This window comes from Acanthisitta chloris, unplaced genomic scaffold (genome assembly GCF_000695815.1).
Source record: "Acanthisitta chloris isolate BGI_N310 unplaced genomic scaffold, ASM69581v1 scaffold17103, whole genome shotgun sequence".
Taxonomy (NCBI): Eukaryota; Metazoa; Chordata; class Aves; order Passeriformes; family Acanthisittidae; genus Acanthisitta; species Acanthisitta chloris.
In genome coordinates, this window is record NW_008665575.1 from 23,366 (window position 1) to 42,646 (window position 19,281).

The 19,281-nt window shown below is 39.8% G+C and overlaps 1 protein-coding gene across 1 annotated transcript in view; it reads left to right on the top strand.

Moving 5' to 3' along the window:
* LOC103799489 (von Willebrand factor D and EGF domain-containing protein-like) overlaps window positions 1-16,842 on the top strand; it is a gene marked incomplete at both ends in the record, with an annotated part of 31,855 nt that extends 15,013 nt beyond the window's left edge. The window contains 4 exons of the mRNA XM_009071814.1: window positions 2,844-3,118; window positions 5,997-6,070; window positions 12,731-13,001; window positions 16,664-16,842. Of these exons, the coding sequence (XP_009070062.1) occupies window positions 2,844-3,118; window positions 5,997-6,070; window positions 12,731-13,001; window positions 16,664-16,842 (799 nt within the window). The remainder of the gene's footprint in view (window positions 1-2,843; window positions 3,119-5,996; window positions 6,071-12,730; window positions 13,002-16,663) is intronic.
* Window positions 16,843-19,281: the final 2,439 nt, after the last annotated feature.

Below are 19,281 nucleotides of genomic sequence, written 5' to 3' on the forward strand. Positions count from 1 at the left end.
ATAGGATTACAGCCACAGTTTCTCTACCCACAAAAAGCCAGCTCTTAAAACTGTTGGCAAAACCCAGATAGTTCCTGATATTTTTCACTTTTTAAACCCCTCTCCTAGTTCTTTCTCCTCATCATCAGCCAAGTGCTTAGACAGAAGGAAAAAAATCATTCAAATGGTATCATAACACAATGATCTTAAACTGAGCAGCACCTTATGGTTCCAGCAGCTGTGTTGGCTCTCGTGCGTGGAGTACTTTGCATTTCTCCATGGCTCAGTGCTGCTCAGTTCTACATATTGCTCTTGGCTTAGTCTCTGTGGGTCCATCAGGCAAACATCCGCTGAGCTCATGGGAACAGATTTTCTTGGATCTCGAGGTAGCTAAGAGGTTACCCATACTGAGGGATTGAGGATATTGAGGCTGCTGTGTGGTGGGACACGTCCACAGAATCCAAGCAACGTACAGACTGACTGTTGTGAGGAGCAAATAAGAATTAGTCCCAGTCAAGACCATTTTTTAGACTCACATTTCTTAGCCATCAATAAAGCCTTTCAAAATCTCAGACACTGAAAGCATGGTCCAGGAGCTCTCAGGTGGGGGAGGCTGAGCTTGATAGATCAGACAGGCTGAGATTGACCCCTTGACAATGTCTTCTCCAGTCCCACAACATGCATTTGACTGGAAGAAAGACAAGACAAGACTTGCAGAAGTAGCTCTATTTTCAAGCTGTCAATGGGCTTGATGTGTTGATGCCAAGAGGAGCCAGGACGAAGAACCGATTCATCCAATTAACTAATCTTTGAAGGAAGTTGTCAGTGAAGTAGAAAATTTCTGCTAGTTTTAATCAACTCATTTCTGCAGCTCAAACTAAACTCAGCTCTAGCCCTTGGTTGCTCCATCCTGTGACTATTTCCTCAGATTACACTTGAGCTGTTTATGATCAATTGAACTATCTATATATTCTTAAGGTTGAGTACCTGTTGCTGGGTGTTTGCATAGCCACATGTTTGTTATGTGCCTTTATTGTCTTTAGGGCCTGTTAGTTTATCTGAAGGAACACCACAGGCATCTGAAAATGGAGTGTTGGCCACAGTGCTGTAAATTAGAAATAAAAAACATTTTAGCTGAGATTCATTTATACTGAATAAATTAACTGACAAGCTCCTTGTCTGACTGGATCCATATAACAACACTGTGGTGCTAATTATGTAGGGAATAAGTGATAAGAAAGCTAATTACAAGCACAGAAATATCTCTCCAAGTTCAGACAATATCATAATGAATGCCAAGGCACAGCAGAGCCACTGGAGTTTGGCTTCTGTTAAGTTTATCATTTCTATTTTGACAAGATGATTCTCTCTGATTTTAAACTTTTGTTCTGGGTTGTGAGCACAGCTCATGGGGCTGTAATGGCAATAACTATTCCTCATGGAAACCTCCAATTTAATTGAATCAAGAACCTTGAAAATGAGCCAGGACTTTTCTATAAGATGTGAGGAAGCCTTTAAGGATTTGATGTGAGAGATAATATGTTATTAATATCTGTAGATTTTAGTTCAGTTCCTATATTACTCTACAGGGTTAATTTAAATTATATTTCATGAGTCTTTTCCATAAGGAATAAAACATTGATTATTTGATTGTGTTAGAAATGTCATCTTCAAATACTTTAATGCCATCTCTATAAATTATTAAGCAATACTACAAATGGGAAAATGATATGAAAATAACTTAATTTAATATCATAAGATCACTTATTTTCATCCCAGATTAATTGCATTGCCACCATTTCTAGAACTTTATTCTTATCAGATGATAATTAATGGTCTGGGACAGAAAGCTAAATATTCCCCAAGAAATGCTGGCAGTCCTGAAATCAGCAGTGAGATTCTGACTGGCTTCAGCCAGGCCATGATTTCATTTTTTACCAACCAAAAGATTCAAGAAGGGTTGGGTAGCTTCTTGAGAAGCAGATACACACTATATGCAGTGCAGACCAGATGGCTCAGAACTAAATGCTATCATAATTCAGTGTTTGCAAGGAAAAACACGTCAATGAAAATAAAAATCCAGGTTTGCCCTTTACCTGAGACATCAGCAGCAAGGGGCAGGACCCAGGAAAAGTGGAGGCTACCATTGTTACTGCTTGCAGTTCCCTGTAGGAAAAATATGATGTGCAGAGGAAGAGCTACATGCAGTACTTGGGTTGCCATTGCCATATTGATTTTACCACCACTCATCACTTACCAATCCACCACAGATACTTAGATAGCCAGTACCACCACAGGTTATCACTTTTCCACATTCTTTTAGTGAATTTATCCTCACACCATCTCTGTGAAGCATACAGCCATCATTTTACAGACTGGAAAGTAAAGCAGCATAACCTAGCTAAGACAAAAATACAAATACAGATCTGCTGCACTTGCCTTCCTGTTGTGGATCCCTAGCTCTCTAAAACCTGACTCAGGAACCCTTTCCACATCAAAAAATCTGTTTAAATTAAGCAGCTCCCAGCAGATACCTTCTTATACTCAAGCTAGTGAAAGAGAAATATTTTCCAGAAATGCAGACTCATCTCTTTCTTTGCCATGAGAACTACTTGTCTTCATTCACTGGGCAGGGACCCATAAAGATAACACTGTCATTCCAGAAATATTAGCACCTGTGGAAAAAAAAGGCACCAGTGAGTTTCAGTAGACTGTGTAACACATGGGGAAAAAAATAATAGAACAGTAAAATGTGCAGAGAGATGCCAGATTCAGTCAGTCACAACTGTCTACATGCAAACCCCATCTGGTTTCAAGGCATGTGTGTCCTGGAATGTGAAACATTTGTGCCAAACTGTAAACAGGGTATGGGCAAGTGTTTGGAGAACTCTTGTCAGAATCCATGTTCATGTTCATTTTAGACAGCCACTTACTGGGGCCCCCAAACATCGCCCTCTCCACATGCCAGGTGGATCTCCTGCAGGCATCCTGCTCGGACAGCAGCTGTGCAGCAGCCACAGTGACAGTGACAGCAGTGACAGACTTTGCCCAGGATGGGAACCGCATCAGCCACATCAGAGCTGAGCCAGTGGGACAGAGGGATTTGCTTTGGAGAACTTACACATCCAAGGACGTGAAGGTCGGTGCTAAAATATGTTGGAAAACCTGTCAAATTTAAATGAGAGGCTCTTTTTCTTTTTTTTTTTTTCCAAAAGAAAATGAGATGCTGATAAATCTTAACTATAGAAACCTTTTGGGATGGCTGTCATGTAATCATAGAATGGTTTGGGTTGGGAAGGACCTTAAAGATCCTCTAGTTCCAAACCCCTGCCATGGGTAGGGACTAGGTTGCTCCAAGCCCCATTCAACACACCCTTGAACACTTCCAGGGATGGGGCAGTCACAGCTTCTTTGGGAAACCTGTACCAGTGTCTCACCACCCTCACAGGAAAGAATTTTTTCCTAAAATCTAATCTAATTCTGCCCTCTGTGAGCAGAGTACACCAAAGCAGTCTCTTCATACACCCAGAAATTTAACATGTAGAGCCATGAGGGAGGGGGAAAACCAAGGGTTTGGAGAATGTTTTCTGAAAAAGCAGAGGAAAGGCAGTGCCTGGGAAATGAGAGAGAACAGGGCTCAGCAGTGCCATGTCCAATTTGGGACTGTGCCAGGAATCAACAGGACACACGTGGCTGCTCTGTCTTTTTTCTTAGCCCTGTACAAAATGCCCAAAATAAATATAAGCAATCAGGGAGGCAAGCCACATTTTTCCTGCAGAAAGCCTGGCCAAAGGAACGTGGTGAGCAGGGACCAGCCCTGTGCCTGTGAAGCTGTTTCAGGGGCTCAGCCAGGAGGTTTGGGAGCTGTAATCCCACTGCCCCAGAGAGTTAACCAGAGCACAGATTTGACTAAGCTAAATTTCTCAGAGCAGTGGCACATCCAAGCTGGCATATTTTAAGTAACTGAAAACAAACCCCTAATGAAATCCACAATTTCCCTGCCCTAATTTTAGTGGATTTGTTCATGAGAGAATAAGATTAAACTGGACTAATAGATATTTTGTCTTCAAAGATAAAATGCCAAGTGTGGGACTATAACCTTTCCTCTCCAGCACAGGCTTCTCTTAAACTTTCTAAGAATCTTAAATCAGAAATTACAACTAATTCTGTGTAGTGCACTCACATACCCATATTTTTTCTTCAAGTTGCAAATGCTTTCATTAGAATATGAAAATGTAGCAAGTGTGAAATTGAATTAATCAATTTTAATAATAAATTCCATTTATCTCAGTTAAAACTTGATCTATGGAAATATAATAGACATTACCTTCCCTCTCCCCCATTTCCCTGTTGCTGCTTTGCAGTTAATTAGAGGCCTTAATGTAACACAGATCTTGCAACAGAGCAAGGAAAAGTCCATACATTAAAATCCACATAATCTTTAGTCCTTCTGACTTGTTTAAATATTTTTGATTTATCTGAAAATTGAATGGAAATGTGGGGTAGAACATCCTGACACATTCAGACACTGGATAAAGAGGATTTTCTCAGCAAACTATGCCTGCCTACAACCAGAACTTGCATCTTCTGCTGCTATCATGCAAGAAAGAGCAGAGTAGAAAGGGCCATATGGATTTGTCTGTGCTAAAGTTTTTCTTAGGAAGTGTGAGGCTGTGGAGAAAATGGGAAAATTCTGAGACACATCTTCATATCACACTGTAGATCTGATACAAATGACCTCAGATCAAAATGTTGTTAAGGTGGTGTTTGGTTTTTCTGTTCTCAAGACCATAGCTCTAATGTTTGGGTATGTCAGACACCAGTGGCTGTCTAAGCAGTGCTTCTTTGTGATGGCTTAGGGGCATTTTGAAATACAGATGATGTATTGCTGCTGGCAAGGAATGTTGTCAGGAACTGTAGTTCTATCTTCACCCTCTTGTTAATTTATTTAATTTCATCACTGTTCCAAAAGCTAAATTCTGCTTTGTCACTGAAAGACTGCACAGGGATATAGCAGCCATTTTTCTTCCTTGCTCCATGGAACCTGGTAGAACTAACTGAAGTGGACTTCTCATGGGCAAAGAGTGAGCAAAGAATTAACTGCCCTGGCCAAGAACCCAGTCTGGCAGGATGGATGTGGGAAAACCCAAATATTTCATCACTCCCACCAGTATGACTGGGAGCTCTTCATATCTCACATCACTACACAACCCAGTCTTGCATTTCTGAGAAAGGGAGAGCAGATCATTCCCCTGAGAAAAAAACACCATCTTGAGCAGATATCACAGTGTGGGCCCAGCATTGCCTGTTAGAGTTTTGAAGTCCTGCTTCTGGCTTTCACAGGCATATCTGCTCCTTGCAGGGTACCAGGACTCTCACACCTCTTCTATCACCCAACTAGTGCCCAAGTAACCAAGAGCTGATGTAGATGATGATCTCTGTTGCTATAATAGACCCTTTCCTCTTTTATTCACCTGCCAAAAACAGGCAGATCCAGCAGCCTGATTTGGGACCTCATCATCAGTACCTGCACATCAAATATTTAAATCAGCCTTTCAGGTGACCTATCAGGAAATCTAAGGTCAAATTATGGGACAGGCAGTGACTACTACTAAAAGATGCTAATGCTTCTTAATTACAGCATACCTTATACCATACTTCAGGCATTAAAATTAGTACAATTTAATGAGCACTCTACTCTCCTGATAATTTCAGTGAATGATCTACTTCTTAGCAAAAAGTTTTAATAAAAAAAAAGCTTCATACTTTACCAGATAAGGAAAGATGATGCATTGCATTAGGTGGAATAGGAGCACTTTGAACTCCCTTATTGCATGTGATTAAACTCCATGGTTTGAAAGCGAAGCCGATTTTGTACCCATCCGCAATCATGTTTCAGAAGTCAGATTGTAGTTTGTACTTAACCCATGAATCCTGCCCCTAATGTTTTGTGAGGAACAGTAATGAAGAGAAACTGCTGTGTAGACTGTATTCATTACACATTTCATTTTAACTAGGTCACAGTTCGAGACCTCCCAACAGGGAACTGCTACTCTTTCACTGATCCACACATTATCACTTTTGATGGATGGTGAGTATTCTACTTTGAAATAATTTGGCTCAATTACTGCAGTTATCAGTTTCTGGATGTGGCATGCATTTGGTTTCACATTAGAATATCAAAAGAGTGTTGTACTAATTTGCTTACAGTGAGGAATGTCGTGATTTGATAACATACATGGTTTCCTTCCAGCTGTTTATACTCCTTTTAACAAAAGGACTAGAAATTGATTCATCTTGAAGAAGGAATGGGTTTGAGTCTGAATAAGTTTTATAAGACAAAGGTCAGATTCCAAAATGTTCTTCAAACAGAACCATCACTAATGACTTTGAGAGGGTGTCCACACCACGTGGCATCGTGTTAGCAACATCTCATTGCTACACAAGTGAGGCATTATGTCCCTAGAGCAGCACAGCACACAGGTAGAGCCTGGTCCTTCCCAGAGTCCAGAATTGAACAGTGACAAATATCAGGGGAAGAGTGCAAAAAGAAAGTTGTACATCCTCCTGTAGTGTCCACATGTCCTTCTATATTATCCCTAAATAAGCTGCTTAAAGACTTAGTGAGCCAAAGTGTTATCTTTGTGTTTGACAGCCTGAACTGTACAGGACTTTTCTTCCTTTAACATCCCTAATCAGTCATGAATCTATTTATCCCAGCTAATTAACATCATAGAAAATTTTTAAAGTTTGCAGCTGGCACATTTAGTCCAAAGTTGTTAATGTTTCAGATCACATTCCAGGCTTGCCATTCCTTTGTTAGCCTCCTCGTGGCACAGATAATGACTTGAGGTGCACAGCATCCACAAGGGCTCAACAGGCACAACATTCTGACACCCTACTGTCCCAATTTCAGTTCAACATGCTCTGGAAGTGGCATCTGAAAAAACACCAAGGCTGTAGAAATCTGTTGCTGAAACATGAGTAAGAAAGGTAGTGACTCCATTAAAGGTTATACATCTGCCTCAAATAAAGATTTCACTTAAACTGAGTAGTTTGAGCTGGGAGATTAGCTCTGCACATCTACAGCTTCCCAGTCTCCCTCCTGCTCTGTTGAACAGCATTTCTAATGTGGTCTGGAACTTGTTTCATGCAAGTTTCGTTGCTTGATAGGTAGAAACCTCAGAAGAGTTACAAGAGGTTCAAAGACATTCCCATGCCTCATGTATCTGGAGTTATTTCAACTGAGGGATATTAAACTTGACCAGAATATTATTTCAAACCTCTCTATACATTTATATTCTAAAATATTCCCTTTTGATTTAGGGATAAGAATGGACAGTGATCTGCCAGATTGTTATGTTTAGGGAGTAATAAATTACTGAAAAGTGCCTCTTGGAATGGGAACACCCTCTCAGCCATGTAGCACATTTTTACATTGCCTCCAAGGGAAAAAAAAGGTCTAAAATGAAATAAAGCAATTTTATTTCCTCCAAGGAAAAAAAGATCTAAAATGAAATAAAGCAATTTTATTTGAATAACTCATTTTTTAATCCTGTTATTGGTAGCACACAGAAATGCTTCTAAGCAATTTATGTTCTATTTTAGCACAGGGAGGTTGAAAAAGCCTGTCCTTCTGTGTCATCCTGCCTCAGAGTCACACAGCCTTGAAAGAGAAAAATCCCAGGATTAGCTTGGAAAAAAAGATCTAAAATGAAATAAAGCAATTTTATTTGAATAACTCATTTTTTAATCCTGTTATTGGTAGCACACAGAAATGCTTCTAAGCAATTTATGTTCTATTTTAGCACAGGGAGGTTGAAAAAGCCTGTCCTTCTGTGTCATCCTGCCTCAGAGTCACACAGCCTTGAAAGAGAAAAATCCCAGGATTAGCTTGGCCCCTCGATAACTGCACATTTCTTCCTTGTGGATGGACGTTCATTACTGCTCTGTCCAGTGCAGCTTTAAATGAGCCAAGCTGATGGGGCTCCTGCCATCTCAATAACTAGGTTATTCCACTAAGATATATCACTTCTTGATATTCAGCCAAGTTTCTTACCCATCATTTCACAGTCCCATTACTCCTACTTATATTCCCATTTATTATTGTAAATAATTTCCCTTTCAGTTATTATAATGATTATGCTACCTTATTACACATCAGTTAAGCAACTTCTCTGTCTGCCTCTCCAAAAAAAAAAAATGTTCACACTTTAGAAAATAATTTTCAAGCTCTGTATTTAAGAAGTGGAGAATGCAATTCCTGTTTCTATCTTGATACAAAACTATAACCTGAAGCCAAAGGCTGACACAGAGGTCTGGAACTGAAGTATTCCCCTTTGGTCATGAAAGGGAATGTGGTGTGAAAATGTGTTTGAAATGAGGTGTGTGTCAGGTATTGTGGATGGAAGAACTGTAGAAAAAGCTTGTGGTCTCAAGTAAGAAACCACACGAGTGTGCCCCAAGAATAATAAAGGATCAGAAAGAGGTTGGTCTGCAGAATGCAAATGGGGAAGGAAGAGAAGAGAAATAGCTAAGAGAAATTTTAGGGAGAATGAAGCAATAGGCTGAGAGGATGAGCAGAGCATCAGCTCGTGGGCATCTGGATCTATGTCTATTATAAGCGATCTGTAAACACAGGCTCAGGTGAGAGTATTACACAGGAAAGAAAAGATCCATTCAAAATTAGTCAGAGAGAAATTAAAAAAATACCGGCATTTACCTGCCTCTATATGGCTCCAAAGTTGTCAGCAAACAAAGTTTGATATACTATCAAAACTGTTTCTGAGGTTCACAGCAGAGCATCCATCACACAGGACAATGCAAGGAAATTTTGTGCCACCCCATACCCTGTAGGTTAGTTTACATGAGGCAGCAGAATGTAAGATCACAGTGTGGTAGCAGAGCTGGTGTGGATGAGGGGGATCAGTTGTCTCTGTGGCACCACTGGACCCACTCGAGTCCTGGGGATGGGTCCCTGAAGAACTGTCACATGAAAACCAAGGGGCAGTCTGAAGATGGGGAACACTGCCAACAACAAAATGATAGGAGTGTCTTCTATGTAAACAGGAACACACATAAACATACTCCTGCCTTCTACAGAGTTGTTTCCCTTCTTTGACTTTCCCTTTAGCAGCAGTGAAAAGAAGGAAAAATACCCAGTAAAGAAAAGCAAGGATGCAAAAACCCACGAAAACAGAAAATTGCAACTTTTTTGGCTTCAAAATTTAAATCAAAAGTATTAAAATTTAAAATTGAACTTAATTAAAAAGATTTATTTGAATGATCTCTTTACCAGGGTCATTGGAAAATTGAAAAATGACATAAAAATCAAAAGAATCAAATATTTTTCTTTTCGGTAGTAGAATTTTCCTACTGAAATGGCCACTTCCAATGCACTTTGCAACTTACATAGTGATGATTTTGATGGTTTTAAATCTGAAATAGTGAGCTCACATTACCTTTGAGGTAGTTAGATATTCATTACACAACTGAAATACCTAACTCCCACTTCTTAATGCTAACACTCCCCCTTGGTATGCCTCCTGCTAATATATGTCTGTAGAAATATTTATCTTGTAATCTTTTCACTCTCTTCACCAAAGGCAGTGACTGAAAAATCAAAGAATGTGTCATATTTTACAGCATAAGCACAATCAATTTGTGTATATTGGAGCGTAGATGTGAAATAGCGTTAATTATACCAGCTAAAATCCAGAGAGAGCACTTCCTTTTATAGCAAAGTACCTTCTAAATTAAACAAATGTGAAAGCCTGGTAAAGCAAAAGTATAACCCTCATTACTAGTTATGGCACATTATAAATATAAAAGCTTTTCATGCCATAAATTGCAGATTCTTAAACATGAAGTACTAGCCTAAAACTAAATATGCAGAAAATCCTTTTAGGAAAAAATAAAAAAGGAAATATTTCTTGATTGGTGAACTTTATACATCATTCATGTTATTTGCATTTTACCTTAAAAAAATAAAAGGTAAAAAGGTTTTTCAGATTTCTCAAGCATTTACACTGACCCATACATCAGTATTATCACCAGAACAATGGTGCCATTTCATGCACCATGATAAAATCCTTCAGCTTGCAGAGTTTCACACTTCTGGTTGACTTTATTGACATTCACCATAGTAGCCCACAACTAAGTCCTGGACATGAGCAGTCCCTCCAGGTGCTGGCTTTTTTTGATAGTCTGTAGACTATCAAAACCATTCCCAACCACCCAGTGACTGCTGAACATAACCCAACAGCTTTGCTTCCTGAGGACAACATGATGTGATGAGAGTTCTGAAATCAATTTCCTCCAGCATCACTCAGCACTTCCTGGAGTCACAATAATCACTATATTAATAAAAAGATGAAGTGTAGCTTGGTGAAGAGTGTGTAGTGTTAGTTAATCTAATGCTACTACTAGTAATTATTTGCATATGCTCATATTTCCTTCTGTCCCTCTCTTATGATTAACCAACAGAAATGATTCTTATAGCATCTCACTGTCATAACCAAAGAATTAGGAGTGTTTTATAGTTCCTGGATAAAGAGCATAACTTGAGACTTCATGCTGGGTCAAGAACTTGCTGCACAAGCAAAACAACCCAAGCACACAGATGGGGAGGGAGGGAACTCCATTCCACCCAGTCCACCTATTGGTGCAGACTATTGGGGAAGCAGGATGGGGAAGTGCCCTGTGGAGGGCAACTTAGACACAAACAGTGGTGCCTGATCCACAAAGAACATGCTGAACTCCCTTGTGCAAGAGCTCCAGTAAGCTCCACTAAGTCTACTTCATGCTTTTAGTGCCACAGCCAATTTCTCAAATGTTGTCCAAAGAATCATTATCACAATTACAGTTGTATAAACATCACAAAAGTTTACCTGGCTGTATTCAATTATCCATTCAACTGATTCAAAGGCAGCTGAAAGCTTTAATTTAGACACAGTGCAGGTTCGTTATGTGCTATGCAATCTATGCCATGACTTAATTGAAGGACTTGAAGTGACTTCCAGGAAGGTTGGATTGGGTCCACTGTCAGTGCTTACTGAGCAGTAAATAGCTCCCATAACTGCAGTGGCATTTAGATGCATATGTTAATACAGTCTTATTTACCAAATAGAGATGATTAGTATGGGTACAGACATTCTGATGCCTCATTTTCCATCCCTAAACACCTTTCCTTCTAAGCTGCACCTATTGAAGGAAAGTGTGGAAGGTGCTCTCATAAAATATCTTGTCTGCTCTCTCTCTCCTGTGAAGTGGTCCAAATGGAACAAGCACACAATGTTAAAGGAGATTATCTATTTTTTTTGTTGTCCTTAGTTCTGATCAATCCTGGCAGCAGCATTTGTGCAGTGCACTTAGGATTTATGTACCTGATTAGGAAAGAAGGTGAGACAGAACCATTCAAAATCTTATCATTTTACGGCCAACTTGACTAAGTTTTTCAAGATGAAAGATAAAGTCAGATGTGTTTTGTAGCAGAGAAAAGCAGTTGGAGTTTAAATTCTTACTGTGTTTTAAGCCACATAGTTTTCTATGGCTTTTATTCTGAAAAGAAATAAAATGTAGAAATATGCATGCTAAAAAATCGTGGTTCTTGAGCCATTTGTTCCTCAGTAAAGAAAACATTAATGGCCCCAAAAAATAGTGATGTTTGTATGGCAGAGCTTAAAAATAATCCCATTATTTATTTTTCACATCCCTTTTTACATTTTTTTATTATAGAAAAGAATAATGCTTATTATTATAAGCTTATATGTTAGTTTCCATATTACTTACTTTCATAAAAATCATGTTTAAAACTAATTGCAGTGCCCTAAAAGAAAGTAGAATTATCCACGGGTTTTAAAGATGGAAGCTGTTGGCTTGTAGGAGAAAACTTCAGCAACATATATTAAGTATACAGCTACTCTTTTCTTTTATACAACACATTAGAATAAAATAGAGTAAGAATAGGAGAAGTTTATGGAGTGAGAGCACAAAGAATAAGCAAAAGAGGATCATCTCATAGGTCCCTGTTGTGGAAACCCCAAGGGCTGCAGGGAGCTGGTGCAGAGGGGTAACACTTGAAAAGTGATTGCAGTTATTCTGCTCCTGGCCTCACTCAGACAGAGCAAGGACATTCTGTACAGAGAAGAATGAAAGTCTCAAATCGTTCACCACGCTGCCTTGTGTGGATTGCCAATCCATTTAGTGTGAAAGTTGCGCATACAGGGAAGTTGTTGAGGTGGGGAACCAACTTCATTTAAACAGATTTTCAGGAGAATCCCAGATTTTCACAGGAAGCCTTTACCTAGCTGCAGCCAGCCTTGTAAAAGATGGTGATTAGTCACAGAAGTGGTTATTTTGGTTTCTTTTTGAAGATGATCGTGCTGTAAGCATCCAGTTAGAACCAAAACATATTTATTAAGACCCAGAGGCAAGGACTTTTTCCCATTTGCCTTATATCAAATGTTTATCCTTTTCATCCATGCCCATTGCCATGGCAGCAGCTGGGAGACGGTGCCCATTTTTCACAGGAATTCTTATGCACTTCCAGCTAATAACTGTGGTGGCATTCCCTTGGATACAGCACCAGAGAAATGCTTCCACATGTTTTGACTTTTCCATCCTTCAAGGCCAACCACCACACTGGTCTGATTATGGAGCACTGTTGTATGAATACCAACACCTAACCACCACAGGTGAATGCTCAGGGTGTCTAAATCCTCTTTGGTTTGGTTTCTTTTTTGCTGTTTAGGCGTTATGACAACTATAAAATTGGGACTTTCCTCCTGTGTCGAAGCTTATCACGGACGTTTGAAGTTCATGTCAGGCAGTGGGATTGTGGAGGTCATCGCTCTGCCACTGCCTGCAATTGTGGTGTGGCTGCACAAGAAGGGGGTGATACTGTGGTGCTGGACACCTGCAACAGTCACTTTCATGAGAGCAGACCCCAGCTAACCATCAAAAGCACTGAGGCATCGCCACGTGTCAAAATCCTAAAGTCCTACGGAGGCAGGAAAATAACAGTATGTGGATGGTTGAGCACCCTTGTCGTTGTTGTGCTTTAAAACATGGGTTTAATGTTTCTGAATTATTAATGAAGTTGCTATGAATATATCTATCTGAAGCCATAAGAGAGCCTGCAGCAAAATGTAGCACAAAACAAGATGCAGGGAAGTAGCTGGTTAAAGTATTAGTTTAACAAACTGTAAAACAAAACAAAACAAATATCTCTGGAAATTTCTTAGAGACATAGCAGAGCACTAATATTGTTACTCACTCTGCAGTATGGCAGCTCTCTCCCTGTTTGTTTATGCCAGGCACTACCCAACTGCATCACATAAAGCAAATTTCTTTGCAGAGCTCAGGGTATAAATATTCAAGAAAAGATCACAGGTAGCAGAATAATGGAGTTTTAGAGTGGAGCAGTAAGGCACTATTCGTCACATCTAGATAGCCCCCAAAATCTATGAAAATGGGCTGCAAATGTGCAACATTTGGTGTAATGTAAAGCATTTGCCTAAAAAATATATGGCCACAACATACTTTGCATAAGTATCAGTTATCCACACTAATCCAGTGAAATCACTGGAAGAATAAGAGCAGGCTGCTCCAGGGGTTTTGGTGAGGAGAAGAGCTGCAAAATATGGCCAAGAATATAATTTTATTCTAGAGTTGTATCGTCAAGATTTATCACTATGAAATGTTTTGGATGAAGGTCGGTCCACACTAGAGCCAGAATGATGCAGTGAGTACCTGTGCTTGGCTCTCCTTGTGATCTTGCTTGGATTAGATCTCAGAAAAGTGGTAATTGAAAGTCTGTTAATTACAGAATAGAGAAAAAAGCAGGAATCAAGCTGTCATTTTGTTTTGTAACTGAATGCACTATAATTACTGTTTTATTACTAGAATAATCTTAGCAAGGAATCCCTATTCTCATTTGCACCTCAGGTAAGTCTCAGGGAAACAAATCAGGACACACCAGGGATACAAATATGAATTCTGCTCTGCTCTGAATGGGAGTCTGCAGGAACTGTGCAGTAGTGAACACAATTTCTGATCACACCATGAAGCACAGTGCATCCCAGTTTGCTCAGCAGTTGTCCATCATCATCCTCACACAGCACAGGAGTTGGGTCCCCCCTGGGTCCCACAACATTCAAAGTGGCTTTGAATAGGGTTCAAGTCACTCTATTCTGTGAAAGGTGGCAGCTTCCAGCAGCCAGTCACTATATACCTCTGCAAACTGAGGTCCCAAAAAAGCTTCTTGAAAGCCTCAATCAGGAGCATTAAATCCAGGTAAGATGCATTGCCTGTGGCAGCAGGAAAGGAAAGTGTTTCAGTTCTCCAGACTCCTGAAATAAATCCACACCTGGAAATATTAATCCAGACAGCACAGAAGACTGAACAGTTCATGCAGTTCTCACTGCAAGGATTTTACACACAGCCTTGTAGGAAATGCTCCTCCCTGCAGTAAAGCATGTAATTAGAAGATACATGTTTGTGTGAAGAAGGAAATCAAATCCTACCCAGCACAGTGTTGTAAAATCATAGAATCATTAAGGCTGGAGGAGATGACTAAGATCATCAAGTCCAATCATTAACCTGCCACACTGCTGGAACCCCTAAACCCTAAACCATATCCTCTAGTGCCAGATCCAGACACTTCTTAAACACTTCCAGGGATGGTGACTCCACCACCTCCCTGTTCACCTTATTTCAGTGCCTGACCACCCTAACAATGAATTTTTTTTCCTACCATCTACTCTGAATCTTCCCTGTCTCAGTTTATGACAGTTCCCTCTAATCCTCTCACTGCAGACATGGCAGAAGAGACCAGTGCCCACCTCTCTATAAACCCCCGTACAGGTAGCTATAGAGAGCCATGAGGTCACCCCTGAGCCACCTCTTCTTAAGGCTAAACAAACCCAATTCCATCAGCCCTTCCTCATATGACATGTTTTCCAGACCTTTTATGAGCCTCATTGCCCTTCGCTGGACTTGCCCCAGCACCTCAATGTCCTTTTTAAAGTGAGGGGCCCAAAACTGAACACGGTACTCGAGGTGTGGCCTCAGGCTGAGTACAGGGGGATGATCACTTCCCTAGTCCTGCTGGCCACATTATTTTTGGTGGAGGCCAAGATGCCATTTGCCTTCTTGGCCACCTGTACACACTGTTGGCTCAAGTTGGTCCCAGTCAACAGCAGTTCTCCTGCTCTACCCATTAAACTACAAAGCAAAAGTTAACTCCTCAGTCCATCTGAGCTTTATGTTGGGGAATCATTGGAGGTTTTTTTAAACTTGCATTGGGAAGTGAAACACAAGTACTGCCAAGGTGGAGGGACAGACAAGGTGGAGGGACAGCCAAGACATTCTGAGGTATTCAAAGTACTGATTTTATAAGATGACATCCATTATTCCCAAAGGTTGATAGTTTTTGAAAAAAAGCATGATTTAAACACCCTGATCAAAACACAGAAGGTCTGAGTTCAAAACACTGTCCCCAGCTGTCGTTGCAATCAGTGGTGCTTTGCTGCTCTACTCAGCTGAACAAGGACATCATTCATGGAGAGCTCCTCAAAAAGTTTTCCCATGCCTGAAATGATGGCTGAGAAGCTAAAATAGACAGGATTATTATTTAATTGAGCCAATATGTAAACTCTGGATGCCAACACAGGAATAAAAATATCAGCTTCTTGCTCCTTCACAGATATGAATAGATTTGGTGGGGAGGAACCTAGAAAAGACAAAAAAATCCTCACCAGTAGAAAGAAAAGTAATGGACATTATTTGGCTGAATAAATTATACTTAGGCAGGGACCACTTAGAAAAGGAAAATAATTCTTTTAAAATTATTATAATGATATGTTTTCAACTCTTTGATGTACTTTCTAAGATTAACAGAAAGCATTTAATTTTGGATAAAAAGAAAAATATTAAGTTACTTATTGGGATAGTATGCTCCTGCTCCCACTCCTGGCACAGATAATTTTCAAATAATTTTCTTTTTTACCTGTAAAAATGATGCAAACAAACAAAAATATATTTCAGTTGAACGAATATTTTCTTTCTACCTTTTTTCCTTTTTATTATTTGGTTAGTAAACCAGTCTGAAAAATCCATTATCCACACAGTTACTTCTTTTTCTGAACTTTGAGATTTTTTTCTTTTAAAGGTCAGTGTAAGCCTACCACTAGTTCTTTAATGAGAAAATTGCTTTATCCACTTTAAAACACAATCATTTCCTGGATAATCTAGCCTTGGAAAATGAAACAATTTTTCAGAGGGAAGAAAGCTGTTTTTCAAACTTGGCAGTTTATCTAAAAGAAATTATTTCCCAGGCAAAGACACAAGGGTGGCCTTATTGTCATGGAAGTCACTACAAAAATTAGCTGCTAACTTACCAGTGGGAAAACTTCAATGGATGCAATTATTAATTTAAAAAAAGAAGTACTTGTGCAGTTTTATATTTATGTAATGTTATCAGATAGCAAAACCATAGACCCTGAAAGCAAGCTAAATAAGAGCACAAATAAATATTTATAGTGCATCTAAGTGATCTTAAATTACCACCGTCATCACTAACGTCCTGCTTTGATATTTTCGTTTATGGAAAAAGACATTTTTTATTGCATAAAAAAGCTTGGTAAGAGCTTCAGTTGACTGGGTTTTTTTTCTGCCTCTTCAGATCCTGTTCCCTTCGGGTGCATTTGTTCGAGCTGACATGAGCAAGTGGGGAATGGGTGTGACAGTGAGGACACCAAGCAGTGACTTCAACAGCACCAGAGGTTTGTGTGGCCTCTTTGACGGGATCGGTCACAACGACCTGAGCAATGTGCCTGAGGAAGACTTCATAGAGGAGTGGAGGTACAAAGCCAGAGAGGATTTCACCCGGGAGATGCTTTCAGCATTGTTTTAAGGGGTGTTGATAGGTTTATTTCATTACACACTTCCCTAATGACCTAAGAGAGAGATCTGCTTAGCCTAGGAGGGAAGCCTGGAGACCCATTACCATTTTAACAGCACAAGGGCTTAATTTTCAGTCAGCACAATGCACATCAGCAGCTACTGAGGGAGAAGTTTTATATTCACAAGTGATGTCATGCTAACAGCTGTGTTAAGATCCTTCTCAGCTGTTAAAAAAAATTCAGCTCTCACCCACACTTGTAAATGTAGATAACTGACAATAGGGATTAATTAAGGGTTTGGTATTTCCCTTGTACTTTTATTCCTGAACACTAATTACAATATGTGAGTATAGATTAAATGTTACATTTTGACAAAGTGTGGTAATATATGTACCATGCTAAAACTTAATATCTACTCTACTAACAATGACACTGAGCTCTGAAAACTTGTACTTTCTGAGACAAACGATCTGGAACCAGAGCCAGGAGTCTGGCTTTCTGACATATCCCTGTCACTGTCCCTATCCCTATCCCACATTTGAATTCCTGTTGCTGGACCTTAAACATGCCTAATAGGTGTCCCTAGAACCAAAATGGGTTTGCTTGTGTAGTCTTGTTTGTGATGTATGTTTTGCAAATAAAGAAAAAATTAGGCAAACCACCATAACACACCACTTAATCTGTCCATGGGAACTCGAGGCAATCCCATAGGAACAATGAATTTTTAGACCTCTTGCATTTCAGAAAATAAACAAACACCTCTGCCGTATTCTAGTTCTATTGAATTGGCCTAAGTAATGGCTATCTGATGTCTATTTTGACCTGTCATTACAAATTGTACTACTTAGAATTCAACAGCCACCATTAACTTCCTAATAACTGAAGATAATCTGTCAGAACTTGCTTCTGGGAAGGCAAATGGTGCAAGTACCAGCCAACAGCTCACTACCCAAAAAAAGGGCTAACAAGATCCTTAGGAGGACCTGTCCAAAGCAAGTTTGTTGAAAAATGTGAAGCCAAAGCACAATTTAAAGGATTTTGCTTATAAAACACAGGAGTTTAGCACATATGATGAAGATGCTTCAGGGCAGGCAGGAGAAGCTCCTGCTAAGATCCTGCTAAGAGGGGTGATAAGTTTCATCTTGCAGTGCTCCCAAGGCTGAATTCTTAAGGACCCTTCAGAACCTGGTTAAAAAACAAGCCAATGGTGAAACTAAGGCCACCTCCAAAGGAGACTGAGTCATTCTCTGATCCACCCACAGAGAAACAGTGCAGTAAAAATGAAAAGCTAGAGGGTGATTTTTCTGCTGCTGTTTTTAATTTCATTTTAAATAACACGGAAAGCGTGTTAGGTTTTCTCCAGCACCTGAAGCTAGTCTGAGTGCCCACCATCTGGCAGTTGAGCACTTTCCTGGCTCCCACCTCTCAAGCAGCTGCAGGGCTCTGAATGACACAGATCTGGTTACACATCAGCTTTCCAACACAACTTTTAAACAATAAAACAACATCAGAGCTTCCCAGCCCTTAAATAGAGGCCAGACTAAGAAGAGTTGAGTTTTAAAACATGTGTTTTAAGCAGGTGAACAGCCAGACTAAGAAAAGTTGAGCTTTAAAACATGTGTTTTAAGCAGGTGAAATAAATTTTTCAAACCATTTTAAAAATATACCAAGCAAGTGGCAGAAATGCTATGAATTTTGGAATTTCTTTGTATAACATCATCTAACTCAGCTTGAAGAACTTGTCCTTAGTTTTTCCTTGTTTATAGTGGGCAGCTCAGAGGAATGATAGTCTGGTCATCTCATGTTAGGGACAGAAGGCACATCCTGGCTCACTGAGGTGCTGTTGGTATGTGCCTGGCTGTGAGGAAGAATGGTGCTTCCAGTGGCTCCATCCTTTCCACACCATCCACCCCTATCCTGTTGACCAGAGCTGACCAAAAGAAGGTAATTTGTTTCATATAGGATTAACAAAGGATTTTTGTTTCAATTAAATGTCAAGGCAAAAGGGTTTCATTTTACTGAAATTTTCATTTGTGTGTTAAGTTTCTTCCCTGATTCTGGACCAGTTTATTATATTTACTCTAGCCTCAGGTTTATGTAGCATTCTTTCAAAGGAAGAGATCCTTCTACTGCCTTAGTTTAAGTCTACAATTAGTTGATGTTGAGTCTGTAAAGCTTCAGCTTCAGGTGCAGCCACTATTAGAGCTAGAGGAACAGTGATGCAGGACACCCACTCAGAGACTAAAATGTGCTGTCCAAAGGGCTGATACTCCCTCAGTCATCAAATAAGTTTGATTTTCCTAGACTATAGAAAAGTGCAGAATAGCTTGTGCATTTCTGCAAGCATGAAAACCATCCTGTTGTCTCGTACTATATTCTGCTGGGCTCACACATTAGG